This window comes from Pavona decussata, unplaced genomic scaffold (genome assembly GCF_977016875.1).
Source record: "Pavona decussata unplaced genomic scaffold, jaPavDecu1.1 SCAFFOLD_189, whole genome shotgun sequence".
Lineage (NCBI taxonomy): Eukaryota > Metazoa > Cnidaria > Anthozoa > Scleractinia > Agariciidae > Pavona > Pavona decussata.
The window spans coordinates 386,235-408,041 of record NW_028145598.1 but is presented as its reverse complement, the minus strand read 5'-3'; the positions used below and the strand labels follow the sequence as shown (position 1 = coordinate 408,041).

The window sequence follows — 21,807 nt, the reverse complement described above, 5'->3', positions numbered from 1 at the left end:
ACAAGGTTTGTTTAGATTTTTCAAAGGATGCGCTCCTCAGCGCGAGACTTGCGGATGAAGTGTGATATGCAAATCAGCTAAGAAATGGTATCTAATGTGCATGTGTACCAGGTGACAATGGACGGCTGATGTGGTGGGACAGCAAATTTTGCTTGTTTGACCAACGTGACGGCCAAGTATTCATGACTTTAGATTGTAACATTTCTACCACTCGTGGTTTTCACGTTGTCACAGATGAGAGAAAACCAGTTTTAGTCGAAAATCATCTGAAAATGTGAAGGTACTAAGACGTCATGTTGGTCACACAACGATATTTCACCGTCCCCTTCACTCAGCCGTCCAGTTGCGTAAGCTCACTAATATCTTTTAAGGGCATACTGTATTTAGACGACGGGACTGGATTGTAGTCGACTGGACTTGTAAAGCGCGGACCTGTAAAACACAGTACCAGAGTTCTGTCTCATGGGCGTGGTCCGAACAATTTTTAGTCACGAATGAGACGAAAATTAAAACCACTTGACTGACATTAACTTCCTCTTATAATTTTTTGGCTCAATATTGATCCACAGGGATGCAACCACAGAGTACAATAACGAACAGGACCACGGGAAGGTACTGCTCAGTAGATTTCATTTGAATGGTCACAATTTACGTTTTCATTCACAGACACAAAAGTTAGAACCACTGTGTACAGTAAACAATACCTCAGGAAAATATTTCTCAGCAGCATTGTAGGATTCCATCTAAGGACTCAAAAAAGGATTTAATAATCAGTTGTAAGGAAAACTTTGAAATGACTACAGCATAGTTATTTTTAGTGAGCACATACCAGTGGAATCAACTGAGGTTCTTGTAAAATACCTCAGTTCACAAAGTACAAGCCATGGGGTTGCAAATGTGAGCCCACGATGCTTGATTTTTGGCTATTTTGAGTCAAGTTATTGCTCGAGTGCGTTTGGCCATTTTCATTTGAGACCAGAAAGGAGTGAACTTATTGCTCGATTTTGGCTATTTTTACGAATTTTAGACCAGAACAGAATGAAGGTATTGCTCAATTTTTGGCTATTTTCACGAATTTGAGAGCAGAAGAGACTGAACCTCTTGCTCGATTCTTGGCTAGTTTGGCGAGATCGAGACTCAGAAAGGTTTCGAGCGTACGACACTCGCTTGACTCAGCAGAGAGGCACCAGGAATCTTTGTAGCTCTTCTTTAATCTTTATGGCCTGGTTCTTCACTACATCAACTCTACAACAATTTTTCTCAATTCTACATCTACTCTACAAGTATCACTCAAATCACGCCTTATTTTATAGCGTGCTGTAAACATGTTTACGACTGTAATTCAACCAAGGCCAGGTGGTTCCCTCCAGAAAATTGATTTTGCCAAAATACACTAACAGGAAAGAACAACACAACTGTTCTAAGAAAATAGATAGAAAGGGAAACCAATCAGGCTGATAAAATCCTTAAGTGTACATGCTTTGCCTTGATTTCAACCTTCGAGGAGGCACAAGCCAAGGTTAAAGGAAGTAGGCAAACCTGTTCACAGCAGAGCTGTTAACTCTAATCTTTGAACATCAGGAAAATGTCAAATAATCTGGAAAATATCCATTAAAACTATCCAAAGGAAAGAAAAACTGTATTCTAAAATTAAAGTCGAAAACACACCCTTACATTAGCTTCACAACAATAGAAAAGTATCAGATATTGGAATATAATACGAAGCAAAAAAATCAATAACAAAAGGAGTTAAAATGCAAACCCCCGAATAACTAATCAAACGTGACAGTTAGGGAAAACGCGCTCATAGTCACTGCACTCAAGTCTTGAGTTTGTTTTTACTTTGATTATTCTTTATGATGATGATGATGATTATTACTGTTGTTGTTGTTGTTTAGGGAAACACGCTTGATTATGGTTTAATGCAATCGGAATGCAATCAATAACACTTAAAACTCATACCAATTCATAGATGCGCTCAATCTAAGAATATACCAACAGAGAATAGGAAAGTACTACACAAAATGGATAAATACAGCAAAACTAATAAAAGTGTCTAAAGTGTAAATAGATGTTCAACAGGAACAACCTGTAAGTGAGACAACCAAAACCTAAGGCCCAGGCCACACGTATCCGTTTTCGTTTGAAAACGCAAGTTCTTTTGTTTGTTTTGCCTTCCGTCCACACTGACGTATCCGATGAGAATGGTCACCGAAAACGGAACTCTTGGAAACCGATGGCCCGGTTGACTTCGACCTCGTGACGTCATCGTTTTCGAGAAAACGAAAGCGGCGTGTTCGTACATCTCCACTCTGGAGTTGTATTTCGGTGACCGTTTTCACCGTAAAGAGAAAGTTGCGTATTCAAACGGAAACAGATACGTTTGGACGGCGCCTAAATTAAAAAAAGAGGCAACTCCAAATGGTGGAGGCATGGAAACAACGTCGTTTTGCAACGTCCAGTAGGTTCGTGCGCGCTTTAAATGGTATCCAACGACGAAGAGCGAAACAAACTGAGTGGGGGAAAATAGTGGGCGGTAGAGAATTTGTTTCGAAGTTGTTTTGTCCATTTGTTTACTTTTAAATAGTCCAACAGACGTGACGTCAGGAGCTTAGATTCTGCCTCCACCATTTCAAAAACTGAGGTAGCCATAATTTTTATCATCAAGGAAGTCGGAACGGAGGGGATGGTATAAACGGTGAGAAAAACATAGTCTCGGTTGTTAAGGGGGCAACAGCAGAGCGAGAAAACATGTAGATGAAAGTTCTTTGTCCATTAAAAGTTGAAATTACCGTTCAAGAGTTTCTACGGGGACTCCTCAAAGCACAGTTCTTATCTCGTGTAATGAAATGCTATCATTGTTAAATTTATCACCCCCATCATTTATCAGTATTATTCTAATCGAGGTTTCACTGCAAGGTCCAAATCACTGAAGAGATAATTTGTAATGGCTGCTTTCGTGCAGAGGCTTCTTTAATCCGCATCTAGTTACAATCTGCACGATAAATTCCACGGAGGAACAGGTTTTCGAAACAGGTATCTGACAAACTCGGTATGCCTCCACAAATGCTTGGCCCAGAAAGACGTTGGAGTCCTGTGTCACTCTGAAGATGTTGCAGTGCGCAGGATCGTCAACGTGCCCATCACTGATTGGACAGTCCCACATGAGAGTGAGGCTCACTGAGAGGTGTCCTGGGTCAGTTGATTTCTTCTCCAAGTCGCGGCATCTAAGGTTTTGCGCAGATGGTAGTGGCCGTTTGAGAGCTTGTGGATCAAAGATCTAATATAAGAAAAAAACAGTGCAGTATGAAATTTCCAAACCAGTTTTACGTAAACTGCCTCTATCATGTCAAATCTGCGGAAGAAAACTGACGAAAGCTGACCAAACATCTTTTCGGTTTTTTCGTCAATCACATTACGATCATCACGTGATTAAACGAGAGAACCATATGTTTTGCTTGACTTCCGCTCAGATTTCTAAGTATTGGTTGCCGGGGACTTCTTGACACCGAAAAATAATTCAGTGATTACTACTTCTACGATAATAGGTTAATACCGTAATACTTGTTAAATTAACGAGAGCTTTATTCAGCTCAGTTTTAGTTTTATTAAAAATTTGGACAGAAGACTAATCATATCACTTGGCAGCGCTTGCAGCGTAAAACCCAGGTCATTTTTGCGGCGATTTGGGGCGCCATTTTAAATTTTTTGTGTAAAAATACCAGCAAAGATTTCACAGAAATTTATTGGCAATTTGATCGCGATGAGAATAAAATGCTGGCGGTGTGAGTACAGAGCACGTCAAAAGTTCCCTTAAGGAATCCCTCAATAGGCCATTTCCGAGTTGCTGTGAACCTCACTATGAAAGCGAGGCTAAGTGCAAATTTTTCATATGAAAAATAAGTTTTGTTTGCATATGAATGAAAATATATTTTCCTAACAAAAACTTTGCACTTAGCCTCGCTTTCATAATGAGGTTCAAAACAACTCGGAAATGGTCTATTAGCACCCTTTATATGTATATATATAATGACACCCACTGCGACCTGTCCTCATCGCATAAGATCGCCATGCTATCGCTGCAAAACGTCTTGGTGACTTAACACGGGTGATTTGAAATCTCACTCAAATCGACACAGCGAATCTCCCAGGATAAACCATCCATGCAAAAGGGAAGTATCGCGAGAATTTTGACCTCTTTTGGTGAAAAAAGTTCAGCAATTCGTTCACTTAGGCCCGGTTCAAACGCCGAACTTTTCATGAGCCGAACTTAAAACCTTGAATTAAGTACAGGAAAAAGTTCGGCGAAATGGCGAAACTCCCGCCTTTTGATTCAGACGCCGAACTTAATTTACTTGAAGCAAAACATGCTCTATAGGAGAGACAGCATCTGAAATACGTTATAATAATTTATGCATTAGGTTCCGCTCATGAAAAGTTCGAAAATTTCGTACAGCTGGAACAACGCAACGGTGAAACAGGAAAGTACAGCAAAGCAGATTTCATTTGTCATTCAACATTTCATTTCAACGGTCACATTTTACTGAGGATTCTATCAAATAGAGTCACAGACTCAGAATACAGAATACCAATAACTAATTCAGGATTTTGCAATGGAAAGTAAAAGTGTAAAAAATTGTATAAACGTCACCATACTTTAAACAGGAAATGTCGGTATAAACGGGGCCTGGCCCGGCCATTATACCTTCAGCTGTCAATCAACTACCAGAACGTAAACAACTGACAAACATGAAATGTGTTTTTCTACAACCCTTACTGACAAAATTGGCTTTTTTTTTAAATAAACTATGTTAACGGAGTTGGAAACCAATGCCTTATATTACTGTGGCGATATTGTGAAATTTTGTGAAAAACTTGAGTCACCATCCTGCAACCACTGAACGGTGTTTAACTGTGCATTTCACACACACAAAGGTATGAAAATAAAATAGGAGCTTATCCTTTGATAGCTGACCTTTTTGCTTAAAAAGCCTATGGTTTATGAGACTGAGAAATCTCTAAAACAGGAACAGAGAATGGAGCAACGCTGAACGCGGAATCTCTAAAAAGAAGACTGATTTCTAAAAGCGGGAGTCTCCAGCTACAAGTCGGAATCTCTGAAAGGAAGAATCTCTAAAAGCCGGAATCTCTCTTTCTTCTGGTCTTCTGAATCATTATGCATTTACTAAAAACAAACTGGATAATGGGCTCTTCATAAGTGGAGTTTGGCTGAAAGGCTTTCTAGGGATTCTCCCTTTAAGAGATTCCGGATTTTGGAGATTCGCCGTTCCCTCTTTTAGAGTTAACCTATGTTTAGAATATTATTAGTTGCAGGAGGTAGAAAAGTTCGTTTGCGCTTATGACACCAGTTTACAAACACTGATCTTGTAAAACAATATTTCAAAGTCACCTTAATTTCTCCTAAGTGAAGTTTGAATGCTTCTGAGGATTCCGCATCTAGCAACGAACATTAGGAATGTACATTAGATTGGCGTTTTGTGCACTGCTCACAAAACCTGACACAACTATAAATCGAGGTAGGGAAACAAGTAACCAGTGTTGAGTTATGATTGTTTAGAAAGAACAAAACAACAACAAGCATTTCTAGTACGACTCTCAATGCAACTTTGGAATGATAGTACGACTGTAATACAAGTGAGGTCTATCTGTGACACAGCTGTAACAAAAGCTTTAGCGTGGTAAAACGTGAAATAACAGAGTACATGTGTGGTATGACTGTGGCATGACAGCACAAGCGTTGTGCAACTGTAACATGACATACAACAAGTAAGGCATGGGTTAGCATGCGAGAAGCGAATGTGACATCAGACGGTAGGTGTGCATGTGACGACATAACTGCAGCATAAGTGTGGTGTGACTGTGACATCAGGTTGTGAGTGTGCCTAGTGACGACATAACTGTAGCGCAAGAGTGGTGTGACTGTGACGACATAACTATAGCGTAAGTGTAGTGTGACTACATCAGGCTGTAAGTATGCCTATGTGACGACATAACTGTAGCACAAGTGTGGTGTGACTGTGATACGATATGACTGTATCACAAATGTGGTGTGACTGTGATACGACATAACTGTATCACAAATGTGGTGTGACTGTGATACGATATAACTGTATCAGAAATGTGGTGTGACTGATACGATATAACTGTATCACAAATGTGGTGTGACTGTGATACGACATAACTGTATCACAAATGTGGTGTGACTGTGATACGATGTAACTGTAGCGCAAGCGTGGTGTGACTGTGATACGATATAACTGTATCACAAATGTGTTGTGACTGTGATACGATATACCCGTAGCACAAGTGTGGTACTTCTGTCAAATGATTGCCAGTACTACAAGTTTGGAAGGACTCTGATATGGTTGTAACAAGACTGAGGAACGACTGAAAATGGCTAAAGCAGGGTGATGTCCAGCACTATGCTACAGTGTTAAATTAACTTGTTATCTACAACGAACTTAATGAACATCTTACACTTGAGGTACATTATTATCCTTACCGTGGGAAACAGCACAAATCAGGCTCACTTCTTGCACCTTGCAACCAACCAATTCTTCTTTATCAATCAAATAACATCTGAATCAATGAGGAAAAAGAAGTCACGGTGAAACTGCCTTTTTCTTGTGCTTTTGATTATTCTTGCGCTTAATTACCACAGGTGGGAAGCAGGATTTACCAACATGAAATCTATCCTTTATAATGCTGACACTAGGTAAGCAGGCTTGTAATATTATCCTAAATTAACAAGGGGAGTGATGCTAAACCATAAAATACCAGAGGCAGATTGACTGCAGCAAGATGTTCAAGCTCCATCTTTTGTTTGGTATAATTACAAACGTTTTGTAACGTATGTTTCATATCTGAAGAAGGCCGATCTGGTCATACCAAACCTTATTTAATGAAAACAATATACTTTGTTTGATCAGCTTTGTAGTATATAGTCATTCTTCACTTATTCTAGTTCGATAAAACTGTATAAGTTAGGGAACCAGGCATAAAATGTGTCCGCACTAATACCTCGCTAATGCCAACATACAACTGCAAATGTGTTCACAAAACTAGGGGGTATGTTTAAGTTTTAGCATGTTTACTCTAAACATCATTTGGTTTTTATGTGATTTTAGCTTTAAAGCCAGTGCGATTTTCATATACTCAGTAGGTTGCAGCGTAATAATAATGATCTTCATCATAAACATCATCATCATCATCCTCGTCATCATTATCATCGTCATTGTCATCACCTGGTACACCAAGTCATACCATCCTCATCTTCCTCTCTCAATCCTTGAGCCTGCTTTACTTTGGTGTAGAGATCACCGGTCACAGGTTCAAACAGTCTATACTGTTCTAGAACAATGGGAGACGTGGAGGACGAGGGCGACGGTGTCGGCGACTTTGGAATTCCATAACGACGAATCAACTTGCCAGTAAAGTCAGAATCCTCTGTGTTACTAGAACCTATAAAGTAAAACAGTACCGTACTCTGAGTATTGGTACCTGAATCTACATGAGACAGTATAGTACATTTACATTTATTTTGGTTTGATGAGCTCCATTTTTACTGCATTTCCTGACGTTACAATCAGCCCTACCCCAAGAGGGTCAAGTAAAGAAATAAGACATGTTTTAAAAGTATAGAACTCGTTTCAGTTTTTAGGCAACGAAGTAAGGGAAATTAAATAATAAACTTAGTGTTGCCAGTGTTTTCTGTTGTTTTGTTTGTTTGTTCTGTTCTGTGCTGTAATTTTTTTAAATAACGGGCATGAGGCCGTACAAACCAAAATAGAACGTAAAAACCATGGTGTCTATCAAAAGCTTTTCATAACTGAGAAAATACAAGTAGTACGTACTCCAGTTGTGAGTAAAACACTTAGCTCGTTCAAAGTACATGTACCTTGATCATCTGATGTCTCTGGACAAAGCAAAAGATATGCTGGCATCTTGTTAGTATCCAACTGTAATGCTACATCGATGCAGTGTTTAGGATCCAACTTGAACGTAAATGACAACACAAGGGGTCCGGTTACGTCAAAATCAGCTTTGAACAGTCTGGTAAAGAAAGTAGCACACAGTCAGGAAAAATATGTCATTCCAACCCTAGTCCATCATAGCTCATCTCGTGTCATCTCTTGTCATCTCATCCCATTCCATCCCATCCCATCCCATTTCATCCCATCTCATCTCATCCCATTCCATCCCAACTCATCCCATCTCATCTCATATCTTCTCATCCCATCCCATCCATCTTATCTCATCTCACCTCGATCCATCCCATCCCATCCCATTTGATCTCACTTCATCCCATTTTATCTCATCTCATCCCATCCCATCCATGTCATCCCTTCTCACCTAGTCCCATCCTATCTCATCCCATCCCATTCCATCTTATCCCATTCCATTCCATCCCATCCCATCTCATCCTATCCATTTATCTCATCTCACTTCGTTCCATCCCATACCATCCCTTCTCACCTCACCTCATCCCATCTCATTTCTTATTATCACATCCCATCCCATCCCATCCCATTTCATCTCATCGTATCCCATCTCATCCCATCCCATCTCCCCATCCACACGCATCCCATCCTATCTCATCTCAGCTCATCTAATCTCACCCCATTCTTTCTTGGGCTGTTCCTTGTAATTTCTGATACGTTTGCTGATTAGTTGCTCAAAAAAAACACAGAAAAGGTTTGCTGCTTCCCTTTTGTTATTGAGTAATAATACTCTCTGATGTCACAAACATTCATTGTGTTGTTGCCCTTTTGCCACAATCGATGTGTAATTTGAATTCAAATTCTAGATCATAGACGATAGCTGACTAAGATCCCTTGAAAAAGTATTGAATGACTGAACGCATTTTCTGCAGTTTTCAAAACGCAGTTTCTGCTACAGTGGGGCATTGTTATGGAATAATCTTCCTGAAAAAGTCAGAGCAAATCAATCGCCTAATGTCTACCTCATACTGCCACACGGCAAATATGTACCGTAATTATAATTACAATTATTTGTACTGGTGTTTTTACCGTGTATAAACAAAGTTTACAATACAATACAATACAAAGTCAAATAAATGTGGTAGACGTGTCTGGGCATTTGTGCTAGGGTCTGGATCTGTTAGAGGACCTAGTGGTGCAAATAGTGGGGATGGACAAAAACAATCTCGCACTTTAAAAAGTCCCTTGTCGCTAAACATCTCGTCCCAACCCATCCAATCTCTTCTTATGAGCCATCTATTCAGTCCCTTTACATCTCTCATCTCATCCAATCCCATCTCGAACCCAAACCATCTCATCTGATCTCATCGCCGCTCCGTGTCGCCCCCTTGCATCTCATCTCATCTCATCTGATCCCATCCCATCTTATCCATCTCATCTCACTACGAACCAGAAGGTTCAGGTTTTATACTCCTGGCTGAGTGCCAAAATCAATGCCAACAAATGTTCCAGAAGCAAAGGTCTTATTTTCCTAATTCAATTATCTCTTTCAACAAACTCTCAAATTACGGGCTGGGCATTTCAAAAAATATTGCAATTTTTTTAGATAGAATATATATGTTTTTTACTCGGCAAAGTTGTCTCGTCTCATGCCATCCATCCAGTCCCTTCACATCTAATCTCATTCTAACTCATCGCTACTCATTGTTTCCCCATCTCATCCAATTTCATGTTATCTGATCTTATCCCATCTCACGTCACCTTATCTTATCTTATCTTATCTTATCTTATCTTATCTTATCTTATCTTATCTTATCTTATCTCATATTGACTCATTCCATCCCATCCCATCAAATGAAATCCATTCCATCCCATCCCATCCCATCCCATCTCAACTCATCTCATCTTATCTCATCTCGACTTCTTCAATCCCATGCCATCTTATCTCAACCAATCAGCATCCGTTCTTATCAAAGCTTATCTTTCGTATACATGTTACCCTACCTCACCGCAGCCTTCGACTCTTTATGGGAAGGGTTCCCTCCGAATGATTTGGCAAGAGCAGAGAAACAACTTGATGACTTTTGATGACCTGGATCAGAAAAAATACTTAAGATAATAAATTACACATGACAAGGCTAACCATAGGGCAGTGAAGAAATACAATTCAGCACAAAAGAAAAAGAAGATGGATGCAATATATGTATAATATATGGGCTACAAAACGTTACTGTGTAAATACGTTATGAAGACGTTATATGTCTACCCGAATTTTTGAAAATGTAGTCGATGAAAACTTGAGTGCTCTTCTTAAAATCACACCGAATCATGGGTTTTATGGCGCCGAGGAGGTTCAGAATGATGTAAAAGACGAGAAGAAAGGAGAAAGATGGGGAAGGAGAGGGAAAAATACTACTATGCAAACTTTTGTATTTATACTAATATTGGCAACTTTGACGATTCGCACCACACTCTCAAAGGAGCATGACTTGAGCGGGATCGTTTTCAAAATAAGGGTATAGAAATAAAAAGTCAAAACTATGACATAAATGAAACTGATAGGCCAACGCTAGTTGATAGATTAAATTTCAACAATGCAGCTTGTAGCATTTATTTGTAGGAAGCTGTTCAAGCGTCGTGGCCTTCTCAAGAAAGTGGGCCTCACGAGCCTTTCGTACAGATTCCCGTTTACTATGTATTTTTTGCGAAGGGATGAGTTGGATGTTATTTGCAGAGTGAGTATAAGTGAGTAAAACTTTTATTGAACGAGAGTGACATTTAACCGTAATTAAACTAACCTCATAGGCCTCAAAGACCATGAACCCTATATTAAAACATGTTAAAAACACCTGGGAAATAAAACTTACATGAATGATTGCTTTAGAATTTGATCATTAAGATTGATTTAAAAAGTGAACGTTTAAAATTCTTGGCACTCGACCTCCTTTTAGAGGTTGGCATTGAACATGTTTCATTCTTTGGTAGCTCTTGCCGTGAAAGTACAATCTGGCCACCTCCAGAACTTCTCTTTTAACAAAAACAAGATTACCAATCTGGTTGTCCTATTAAGAATGTCACAGTTTCTCATAAGTATGTAATTCATGGATTCAGGGGCACTGCCACACAGCCTTTTATAGGTTAAGGTGCATCGATTCATAGCAGCTTCAAAATAAAAAGGAAACCTGACTTTAAAGTGTTCAATAAATAAACAGGAGAAGCTCTTCTTTCGGCGTCAAGAATATTATCTTCTAGCCGCTCGTTTTTTAAATTGCACCAATTCGTTTTGCCATCTTTGTGTCCACGTAAATTGAAATGTTCTGCGACAGGAGAAATGATGATTTTGGATGGAGCGGCGATTTTCACTAAAGCATTCGTGGAGTTTCCCCCATGTATTAGCAAGGTAAGTTAGGCCTGGCGCATATTTTGCACTCATTAAATAAAGCTTAAAGCATAAAGCTTTTACAATTACAAAGTGTCAATAACATAGTAATTTAAAAATGTATGTATATAAAAAAGTATCTATACAGGTATAATCAAATGCGCGAAATAACATACCAGTAATAAGCAGGCAGCCACCCCCATTGTAGGCCTCATCCATAGTATACGTCACAGACTTGATGGCCAGGGTTCCCTTGTTACCCAGATTGGAGAATGTGTTGCTAAATGTGGGTTGACACTGTTGGGCACTCAGATTTGTCCAAGGATGTGAACGAACAACCTGATCAATCCACGAATTGACAGGGAAAATAATCAAAAGAAGAGCATTAATGAATATTTATGGTAATATATAACACTCAGTTTTCACTGCCTTTGATGTCATACTGTGATTACCCGTAACTTTTCTTGCCTTTTGTTTTGTTTTTTCTTGGCAAAGCGGAAACATAATTTTGCTTTCGTAGCCTAAGCATCGATTTAATTCTCAAATTTTGGTTTAAGAAGCTAAAACTAAATCAACGAGGCCTAATCTCGAAGAAGATTTTATGTTTTCCGTGGGCCTTTTTTTATCCATTATATTTGCATATGCCCCGGCTTTCCCTGCCCACGGAAGGTCAAATGAAATTTTGAGAGAGAGGGTGTGTTCACCTGGGAAACAGATACCGTTTTTGTAGTGCCACTACCGGTTTTCATGCGGAACCACATCTGAGCCACAACTGCATAAATTATGGACTGATGACGTAATTCCTATCCAGATCTGAGAAGAAATTCTGATTTGTTGAAACAAGTTTCCCTCCCGCACGTGTGGAACATGAGCGAATGTTATTTTCAAGACCGAGGAAAGGACATTTCCCACTTCTCTTTGTTGCATCGTATCTCTTCGAAGATAATTCGAATTACATGAGCACTAAACTAAATTTACTGCAAAGGTTGGAATAAGTGAAATATCCTGCAGTTTACTGAGCTCATCTTTTTTAACATATTTTCAAAAACTCCATGCTGGCAGCTATAATGCAATAACTTTTATCCAAATTAGAGTGTGATCCAGTTCTTTTCGAATTGCATAAAATAAACAACCTTGTATCCTTATATTGGACACAAGGGGCTAACGTGACGGTAGGATTTTTAAGCTTTGCAATGAAGTATTAAGCATAGCAATTTGTTGATATGTTTATGTTGGAGAAACAAATTACAGATGGAAAAGGTTAGCACTATAGTGACGGTATATTTATGTTGTTCGAGTCTCGTTAAACTGAACCTTACGTCGCCGGAGTGAGTAAGTTAAATACGGCATAATTCTCGGCATATTGAACTTCTCTTGAACTCAAATGATCGTTTAATTTGTAGATGGACCTATATTCTCGTAGCTTTCAAATGATGTAGCAACCTTAGCAATTTGTGGAGACCTGTTCAAGAAAATATTTTATTTATCATGTGAGAGATTAACAAAGTACAGACAGTGCCTTGACCGCCTTTCGGTGGCAAGGGGGTGGGGAAGGGGGGGTAGGTCACATGTTCCTACTGGAACCACCTTATAGGGATTTCGTATACGTTTTGTTAGGAATTAAGAAACACGGACCATACAAACGTCATATGAAGGAACCGGTTAAGTAGAGAATTACCTTTCCATCTATGCTGGCAGTTTTTCCACAACCGCGGCCAAAAGATGTTACAAATGGCAGCCCCTTTAGAACTGCATGTACTGTACAGTACGGGGCTAAAAGCCGCCAAAATCTTGCAATAAAAAGCAAACCAAAAAAACAATAAGGACACACAAGCACACACACTAGTGAAAGACTAGCAAACAGCAAGACTAGCGAGTCATAGTCATCATTACCATTCAATACCAATTTTCACCCGTCACTGTTCCACCACCATGACAGCAAACTCGTAAAATTAAAACCGACATCAAGTCAGTCATGAGAAAAAACCTCTGATTATCAACCAGCAATGAGTAATTTATACATTTTCCTATGGTGATTATATAGAATTTAACACTTTAACATTTTCATTTTCGATTTGACATGTCTAAAAAAAGTGATTAATATCAAATTAAACTCATCAAGTGATTGTTAATTCAAAAATCTTACTTGTCTTGATTCTTAAAGAAGTTCTTGGGCCCAAATTTCTCCATAACCCATCCAGGAGCAAAGAGTGCAGCAGACAAGTTTTCTTCTCTTATCACTTTAAAGGCCTACAAACAATAGATAGTAAGCTTGAAGAGTATTGGGTAAAAAAATAACGGTTTCACTTGGACGAACTTGCCACTCTTTCGCAGTAAGAGGGGTCGGCCCACTTTGGCATTAGTACATTAAAGTAGTTTTCTATTGGGTGTCGAAAGTAATTTCACGTTTGCTTTTGACAAACGGCAGGACTGGGTGCAGTGCAATTAACAGAAATGATAGAAAACAAACTTAAAAGTAGGTAGAGTAACAGAAAAATATAAGACGATGTAATAATGCAGATAAAGAAAACAACATATTAGGTTAGAAAGAAGCCAAGACGAAAGATAGCTAAAGATAATCCGAATCAGCTGACACTGGTGTTGTTACTGAAGGTCTTCAACCTCCTGGACGATACACAAAGTGTATCGGCGAGGGACCAAGCTGTGTACTGTTACCCATGAGTATGAAACGATCCCGATACTAGCGTCCCTATGACTCAATAATGTTGCGAATGACGCTGAAATTCTGAAGTTTCTGCATTCTCAACATTATTAGTTGGCGGCAGAGCGGGAAACCAGGCAACGTAACCCACTGAAGTAATACATTTCCAATTTGATACGAATATACGTACCTGTGTGAAATACATACTTTTTTGCGCATTCATTCAAACAATTACGTTGCTGATAAATACTGGAAACGTGAATGATTTGAGCCAAACGTAATTGTTTTGTTTTTACCCAGTAGCGTTTCTACGTTGCAGAAATTAGACCTGAAAGTATTAGCCACGAGAATGTCTTACTAACGTAAAGCCTCACATAAGAAATCAAGTACCACCACCCAAATGATAAACATGCTATTGTAATGACATACCACTTTCGACTTGTACCCTCCCCATCTAAAACAACCACGCCCAAAAACATCCACTCCAACATAGACATCCGCTTGGCGATTTGGCCCAGCTGCCTTTACAGAGTTCTCCAACTTTTCTTTAGACCAACAATAGTTCAGAAATATACCATCACATGCGTCGAAAAACACTCTAAAATTAAACAAAAAACATAGCAAAATAATGAAACAGAGTCATTGTCTAACAAAGAGGGGACATAAAAATTGATAAGGGCTGAATTTTGAGGCGATTTTTGATGAGACTACTTCCACACAACTATGAAAATTAATGTATGGAACATATATTCGCAACTGTTTAAGTTGCGTAAATAACTGTGAGGGTCTTTCTTCTATTTTATACCATACAACTAATACGTTTTGGTACTTGATTATTGGTAACTTATATCATACAATGCCTCCTGGCTACATTTAACTATACTTAAATATCATTATTACCTGTTTTTGTTCATTCTGTTTATTCTTGTTAATTTATCAACTTTGCCATTACGGTGGACAGAAATGTCAGAATTGATAAGACCATGTTAGCCACTGTAACACTAGATGCTAACTCATTTATATATCAAGATCGGTCAAATAACATGTCAGAAAATCAAATATAATATTAATAATAATAATAATAATAATAATAATAATAATAATAATAATAATAATAATAATATGCGAATAGAAGAGAACTCACTGAAAGCAAATTAACTGACTTTCGTGAGTTCGCTTCAATTTTAAGTACAAAAAATTCCATTGTTTCAAGGTTTCCATTTCATGTGAATGTTCCATATAAATGCCGAATCGCAACCTCTCTATTGAACATCCAAGACATCTATTTCTTTAAAGGGATAATTCAAGGAAGCGTTTATCAAAGAAAGGTATTTAAACGAAAGATGTAATTATTCAAGTAAGTATAATCCTATCTGAGAACAAAATTATTTTAAAATATTGGCTACTGGATTACCTGTTCTCAGCATTGAGTTCGTTTTGATAATTCACGTATCCATCACGAGCGACGCTGTCATACCAAATAACGAGAGAATTGGGAATTCGCTGATGCATCTTTAATATTAAATATGTCACAAATTCCTCTAGATTCTTGACATGAGCTGCTGGCTGAAAAAGATACATCAAACAAAAAATACATAAGAAGGAGGATATATCTCCATAATGGCGCGCGATTCACAGATTATAGCTTATTTTCAGAAGAGAGATTTCGCAATCAGGAAAAATGGGTTAAGCCAATCAAACAGCCTCCTTTCACACCTTCATTTTTTTTAATGCATTGTATTCATTTGTCCACTTGTTATATTTATACATATACCACTTTCAATGACACGAAATCGTCTTTTGTGCGGAGATAACCAGCGCTGGAGGTTCCTCTTGTTTAGAAGGTAATAGTAAATCAATTGGAAGTTTGATCTATTCCAAACATCAGATTCAAGGAGTTAGGATCATCTCCTCTTCTTGTCGTTTGGCAGCGTTGGCAGTAGTTGTAAAGACTGCGACTGAAGCACTCGCACTGATGGTGGTAGGGGCTGTTTCTGGATTTAGTAACACCAGAAGGCACTGTTCTTGAACGATTTCACCCTCGAAGCATCTTTCCTGATCGCAGCGGATACGCTTGGGGCGCCATGCAACTTAAACCATTTCTTGATTAGGGTCGTAGGAAATTCGTGTCTCATCACTGGTAGGTAGTGTTTAAATGAGCCCTGAGCATGTTGGTGAGCACTAGTGCATTTCTCTGCCGTCAGAGTCTAGTTTCAACGGTTTGAAGTCCCTTGCTGGAACTTCCAGTGCTGTGGTGGACAGGCATGGTCCCTTTGCTAGGACACATCGCTCACAGCTAGAGATGTACGGATTGACATACCTGTTGAGTTCAGGCCACCAACTACGTTCATACATACGTACACTAACTGATCAGCCCTCCTTTCTAAGCCTTGATGAGAAGCTCACGTTGAATACTGCAAGGCAGACGTAGCTGCAGAGGCCGTTTGTCGTGTTTATCAGTACTGGTATGAAAGAGGACTCCCTTTCTGCTCACGACATGGTCCCGCTGGTTAAGAAGTTGTTTGACCTACGAGTTTCTGTACATCTCTCACGCTGTGAAAGCCATCGACCATTGGTAGGGAAATGAATTGGGAGCTCCACGGTATCGTCCGCACTCTGCATGTTTGGCTTGTTGTCTCTGCTACCAGGTAGGGGATTCCCTATGACCGAACGGTGTCTGGTTGTACTCAAACGGTGCAAAGGGACTGGTTAAGGTTTCCTTGTGGTCAAAGTGTATCTGGTTCTAAGCGGCATCCAAACTTCTCGCCTTTCCTTTTTAGGGGGTAGGCATCATGCTTCACTCAATCATTCAGTTCCCGATAGTCCACACACAAATGTAGGCCACCATTTATCTTATGGACGATCAGGGCGCCGTTGGTATTCTGGCTTGGCTTTGATGACACCTTTGTCTAACACGCCCTGTAAATCCTCATTCACTTCTGTCAGCCAGTTCGTTTGGTGAAATCTGCTTGCGGCGTTCGTTCACTGGGATGTCATCGCATATCAGTAGCCGGTTATGGACGTTGGTGGATTTTCCGAGGCTATCTCCGTTGCATGCGAGCGAACATATCTGAATAAAAGGTGAACATTCGCAACGTGTCTCACTTCTCATATATTGCTTTCTCTGGAGCACTGGAGGGTTTACAGGTTCCGATGAGGAAGGCCTCTGGATCTCTGGTCTCAGAGAGCGGGACACAGCTGGTCTCCACGGGTAACTTTTGTTGCACCAAGAACCGTTCCAAGGCGTAACCACGGCTGTAGACAGACATCCTTCAGAGAAAGGTTCACCACTTGTATCTGGAAGCATTTCTTGGTGCCATCAACAATAAAAGGGTATTCGCTTTCTGCATATTTGCAGCCACTGGTACACGGAGAGATTCCACCAGTGCACTGGGACCAGAAACTGGACCAGCGACAGCTACACTTATACTACTTAGTTTGGGGCACCAGAACTAGGTGCCCAGCCAAATCCTGAGGTATTGCTTCCTGAAACCCTTGGTTCAGCATCAGCCCCAACAAACTTGGTGCAACAGTGCATTGGGTCCCAGGACCCCAGGTATCTCTAGTTTCTTCTTGGTAGTGGTAGGGGTGTTCTTTAAAACCAGTACTCCGCACGTGGGTACCCTCGCCCTGTTAACCCTATGTCTAGTTCAAGGCATCTCATGAACACAACACCAAACCCACTAGCAGCAAACAGAGTTAGCATTTGCTCGTCTTGTCGTACCTACCCGCAGTTGGCTGAAATTTCATTGTATAAGGCAAGAACCCCATTGACACAGAATCCACAACATAGACCACGTCACTGCCACCAAGCTTTGCTTGGTCTGCTGGGGTTCTGATCTTTGCTTGATCTGCTGGGGCTCCACCATGCATGACTATCGGGTTTTCTCAGTTGTTGTCTCACGGGTAGCAGAAATTCTTCTTGGAGGGACATTCTCCTCACTAACCAAGCACTGTCCTTTCTGCTCTTCTGGTGGGGTTATCCCTTGCCCCTTGACGTCCTACCACGGCTGAGGATCTCGGAGGTTCTCGAGGAGTATGTCCTTATCTGCTACACCGTCTGGGCAAAGGCGCGGTACACCACGTGCGTACTCCCGAATGTTCTCCTTAATTTTAAGGAACGTCCGGGTATCTCGCACACAATACCAGACACAGAAAGCCCTGGAAAGGGAGTTGGAGGGACAACTCTAAATGAAATTATTATTGTTAAAGGTAAATTTTCCATGTAAGAGCAGTACCTTAATATCGTTTTCTATGTTTAAAAACCATCCATCGAATCTGTAATACTCAGCTATGTCAACAAGTTTTTTCGCCAGACTCTGCCACGATGATTTGTCCTCTAAGAACTTGCTGCATCGTTTAACGCCATCATCACCCTCCGTAATCACAGTACCCAACACTGGAACACCATTTGTGTGGGCAGCATTGGTCCAACATGGGGGAGGTATGGTAACAAAATGATGACTAAAGTACACAAATACGTCGATCAGGTACCAGTGGTATATAACGTAACAGTCATCAGAGTCGACACCTTGAACAAACCTACAAAAAAGAAAAAGTACCTTATAAGGTTACTTATGAGCTGTAAATTAACACATCCAGTACGTCCAGTAGAGGATAACAGGGGGAGGGGAGTATTGGTGTCGTAATTTTTGCAGAAAATAAAATTTCATGCGAAAGAAAGGGACAAGTTTGGACATAAACTGTAACATTACCAGTTGTATTATTCAGAATTACATCCAAACCACTCTCTTGTTTAACATAGTCATTGCCTCTAGGATATGTTTCTCCCAAGATGTAATAACAAAACTGAACAAAGATGCATTTTAAGGTGACCAAAGGTTACTAAAAGGATCTCTTACTCTGGGACAGACAATATTGTCTGTAATAAGACTTACACCAAGCAACTTTCAAAAAGCGAATGGAAGAGTCTCAAACAAGAATCTCGAAGGAAAATTATTAGCCCCTTAACCCTTCTCCTCCTCAATTCTCGTTTCCTCATTTAGAAGTAACGACGGATACAATTCCTTGTCATGTCAATGTAAAACGTCAGGGGAAAGGTGTAAGGCTATCTCCATATAAAAACAGTGGCACAATTCGTGTTGTATGCGGACAATTTTAAACACGCAAATAAATGAAAAACCGAGTTCATGAATCAGATTTGCCATTGCGAATTGATAGCAAGAATGTGAAGTTTTGTATGGAACTTTAAGGAAGGTCAGAAAGGAAGTTTGCCCTTCACGCGTAAAAGAGAAAGTTAGCTCAAAATAGTACGCTAGTGGAAGCTAGCAATAGAGTGTCGATAATTTTTCACAAACAGTCATTACTACAGATCACTACTAGAGGTCATTACTAGAGATTCGGCTAACCGTGACATTACCTGCTAAATATATTGCGCCAAACATTATTTTTAATTAATTTCTTAAGCAGTCGTTTTGGATCATGGAAAAATGTAGCATTAACAACTCTTCGTTTTATTTTTCTTTTCACTCCTTTGCTACTTTAATTTGTGTTTGGAAATGTGTTGTGTGTCTTAAAGGTAGTACGCAATTCATCAATTAAAGTTACTTTTTTAAAAATTTCTGGTTGCTTCATTAATCTCACCCTTAGAATAATATCTTGTTACCTTTACTGAGCAATATTGCATTCGATTTTGTATAAACTAGGCACTGTTTCTTTCAAACGTTCTTTCAAATCCTTTTAATTTTGTAGTTAGATGGGTCTTGATAATTTGTTTTTGTTTATGACGATCACACGACTCAAATCAAATTAAAAAGCAATTTAATGACCCATTTAGAAGACCTTCGAAGGGAAAGTACCGCTGTATTACATCATCGACTTCCTGTTTTCTGGGGAAAAGGTTAGGGTCGTTAGGCACGATAAAATATCATACTGTTCTCAGTGCTCTGAAAATTAAAAACGGAAGTAGTTACTTTTAAAGAATGGCTCCTCCGCCATTTTAAGGAAAATTTTAAATGATCGCTCGAAACAAGATTATGTAGGCGCTTTAAAACTAAGACACACTTATGCATTTCTCTTCGACACGCTTCGCGTTTGTCTTGTGTTGTAAGCTAATCGCAGCCGTTAGTCGTGAGAAAAAATCATACCGTCCCAAATCACTGAAATCGGCCTTGTATGACTTTGTTGTTTTGTTGTAAGAGCATGCAGGCAACAAGCCTATGATACGAATTTGCTCGTGTACATGAAACGTGTTGGAATTCGAAGCACGTTTTAAAACCCTACGGCAATGACATGACGGAGGCAAGGGGCGCTCTAAAGTCGCATTGAACCGCCGTAAAGGAAAAGTTGTCCTGTGTAATTAGGCCTCCATGAGAACTTTCATTTTATACATACCTGTCCTGGATATAGCCTCCTTTCATGTCGTGGCACACCAGTGTCCTGGGTCTTCCCTCCAACTTTCTCCCTTGTTCAGTTAATGGCACTGTAGCCACGTTGAAGAAGTCAGATCCTGCCTTCCAAGAAGAGACATCCTGTAATGTGTCAAGAGGCCGAGTTATAGGAGCGCTAGTTTTGGGATCCAAATGATTTTCTTCAACTTCATGTGAAACACTATCCATTTTGCTAAGGTCCCTCAATTAAGTTCGTGTGTCGTACAGGAGGGTTTTTTTTAAGCCTTCACCGACACATCTACCATCGAACGATTCGAATTCGTTTTGGCTTTTTTCCTAATTCGTAAACAATCCCCACGAAGTACGCAACTCCTGCAAGCTCTTTCGTTATTGGTCGAATCCGGTATTGCTGGTGTATCAAATGTAACACCATTCAGCATGCACGTGATCAGCTTTCTGCGACTGAAAAATCACTGAAGTCAATCGTGCTGAAGGGGTGACTGGAGATAAAGTTTATCATTGCCTGTGAATCACGAGGCATCCAGGAAATAAGTAGGGAGCTTAAGCAACGACGACGTCGACGGCAACGACAACGCCGCAAAACAACAGGTTTAATGGGCAAAAACAATCGCTCTGCACGTGCGTTTTAAATTTACATTTTGGTACATTTTGTTGCCGTCCTCTGCAAAACAACAACGTGAAATCACCACATTTTTGTGGAGAACGTGAACGCACGACGGTGAATTTTTCATTTTCTTTCTTAACTTGTACGCCACTCCTACCAATTTGGTTCCTGGATAGTTCGCCATTTTTGTAAAAGTTGAGCGAGTTGAAATAATCGCGAAGTAGCACAAATGAAATAAAGATATATTTTCGGGTAACGTTTTCGTTGCAGTTGCCGTCGTCGTTGCTTAAGCTCCGTAATAAGTTTATGCAACATCACGAAGTTTCTAGCCCTCGTTTTCATACTTTGGCAGAACGACCAAGAAGGGGTCATCACCAATCCAACCGTATTTCCATATTCATTTTCATAATGGCATCATTTGACCGCAACTACCAGAATCCACATTTGTGACAATACAAGTACGTTTGGCAAAGCAAATTGCCTCACATTTCCACCTCAAGAATGGCAAAGGTTCGCCATTGTGGCCACACTGTCGGGAACGGTTAATCGACTAAAGGACTGGGAATAAGGTGCCCAGTATTCTCTGACCACGGATGCGGGAGACTCATTTCCAAGGAGGACAACTGTTTTTTCTGAGGATACCAATCTCCGCAGACGAAAGTAATATCAAGGGAGAAGGTCAGTTTATGGAACGAGGGGGGCGTACTTATTTCGACGGAGGAAGCCGATTTCTTCTACTGAGGATTGAGGAGATCTTTTCGAACGGAGGAGGCTATTTTCTATACAACAGTCTTCTAGTAACAACTGGAAAAAAAAACACTGCACAGAGG

The 21,807-nt window shown here is 39.9% G+C and overlaps 1 protein-coding gene across 2 annotated transcripts in view; it reads right to left on the bottom strand.

Annotated features, from left to right (window-relative positions):
* LOC146462398 (cytosolic endo-beta-N-acetylglucosaminidase-like) overlaps positions 1 to 20,725 on the bottom strand; it is a 31,831-nt gene extending 11,106 nt beyond the window's left edge. The window contains exons 1-13 of one of the 2 annotated variants that reach the window (XM_085085700.1): positions 20,357 to 20,720; positions 18,241 to 18,544; positions 15,417 to 15,568; positions 14,432 to 14,600; positions 13,487 to 13,590; positions 13,019 to 13,130; positions 11,517 to 11,679; positions 9,966 to 10,053; positions 7,919 to 8,073; positions 7,266 to 7,482; positions 6,524 to 6,600; positions 5,411 to 5,457; positions 1,192 to 3,280 (exon numbers count right to left, since the gene is read on the bottom strand). In XM_085085700.1, coding sequence (XP_084941826.1) covers positions 2,927 to 3,280; positions 5,411 to 5,457; positions 6,524 to 6,600; positions 7,266 to 7,482; positions 7,919 to 8,073; positions 9,966 to 10,053; positions 11,517 to 11,679; positions 13,019 to 13,130; positions 13,487 to 13,590; positions 14,432 to 14,600; positions 15,417 to 15,568; positions 18,241 to 18,544; positions 20,357 to 20,580 — 2,166 coding nt within the window. In that variant the 5' untranslated portion in view covers positions 20,581 to 20,720 and the 3' untranslated portion in view covers positions 1,192 to 2,926. Of the gene's footprint in view, positions 1 to 1,191; positions 3,281 to 5,410; positions 5,458 to 6,523; positions 6,601 to 7,265; positions 7,483 to 7,918; positions 8,074 to 9,965; positions 10,054 to 11,516; positions 11,680 to 13,018; positions 13,131 to 13,486; positions 13,591 to 14,431; positions 14,601 to 15,416; positions 15,569 to 18,240; positions 18,545 to 20,356 lie in introns of those variants that run through there. The other variant, XM_085085702.1, reaches the window with a different exon arrangement.
* Between the last annotated feature and the right edge of the window lie 1,082 nt (positions 20,726 to 21,807).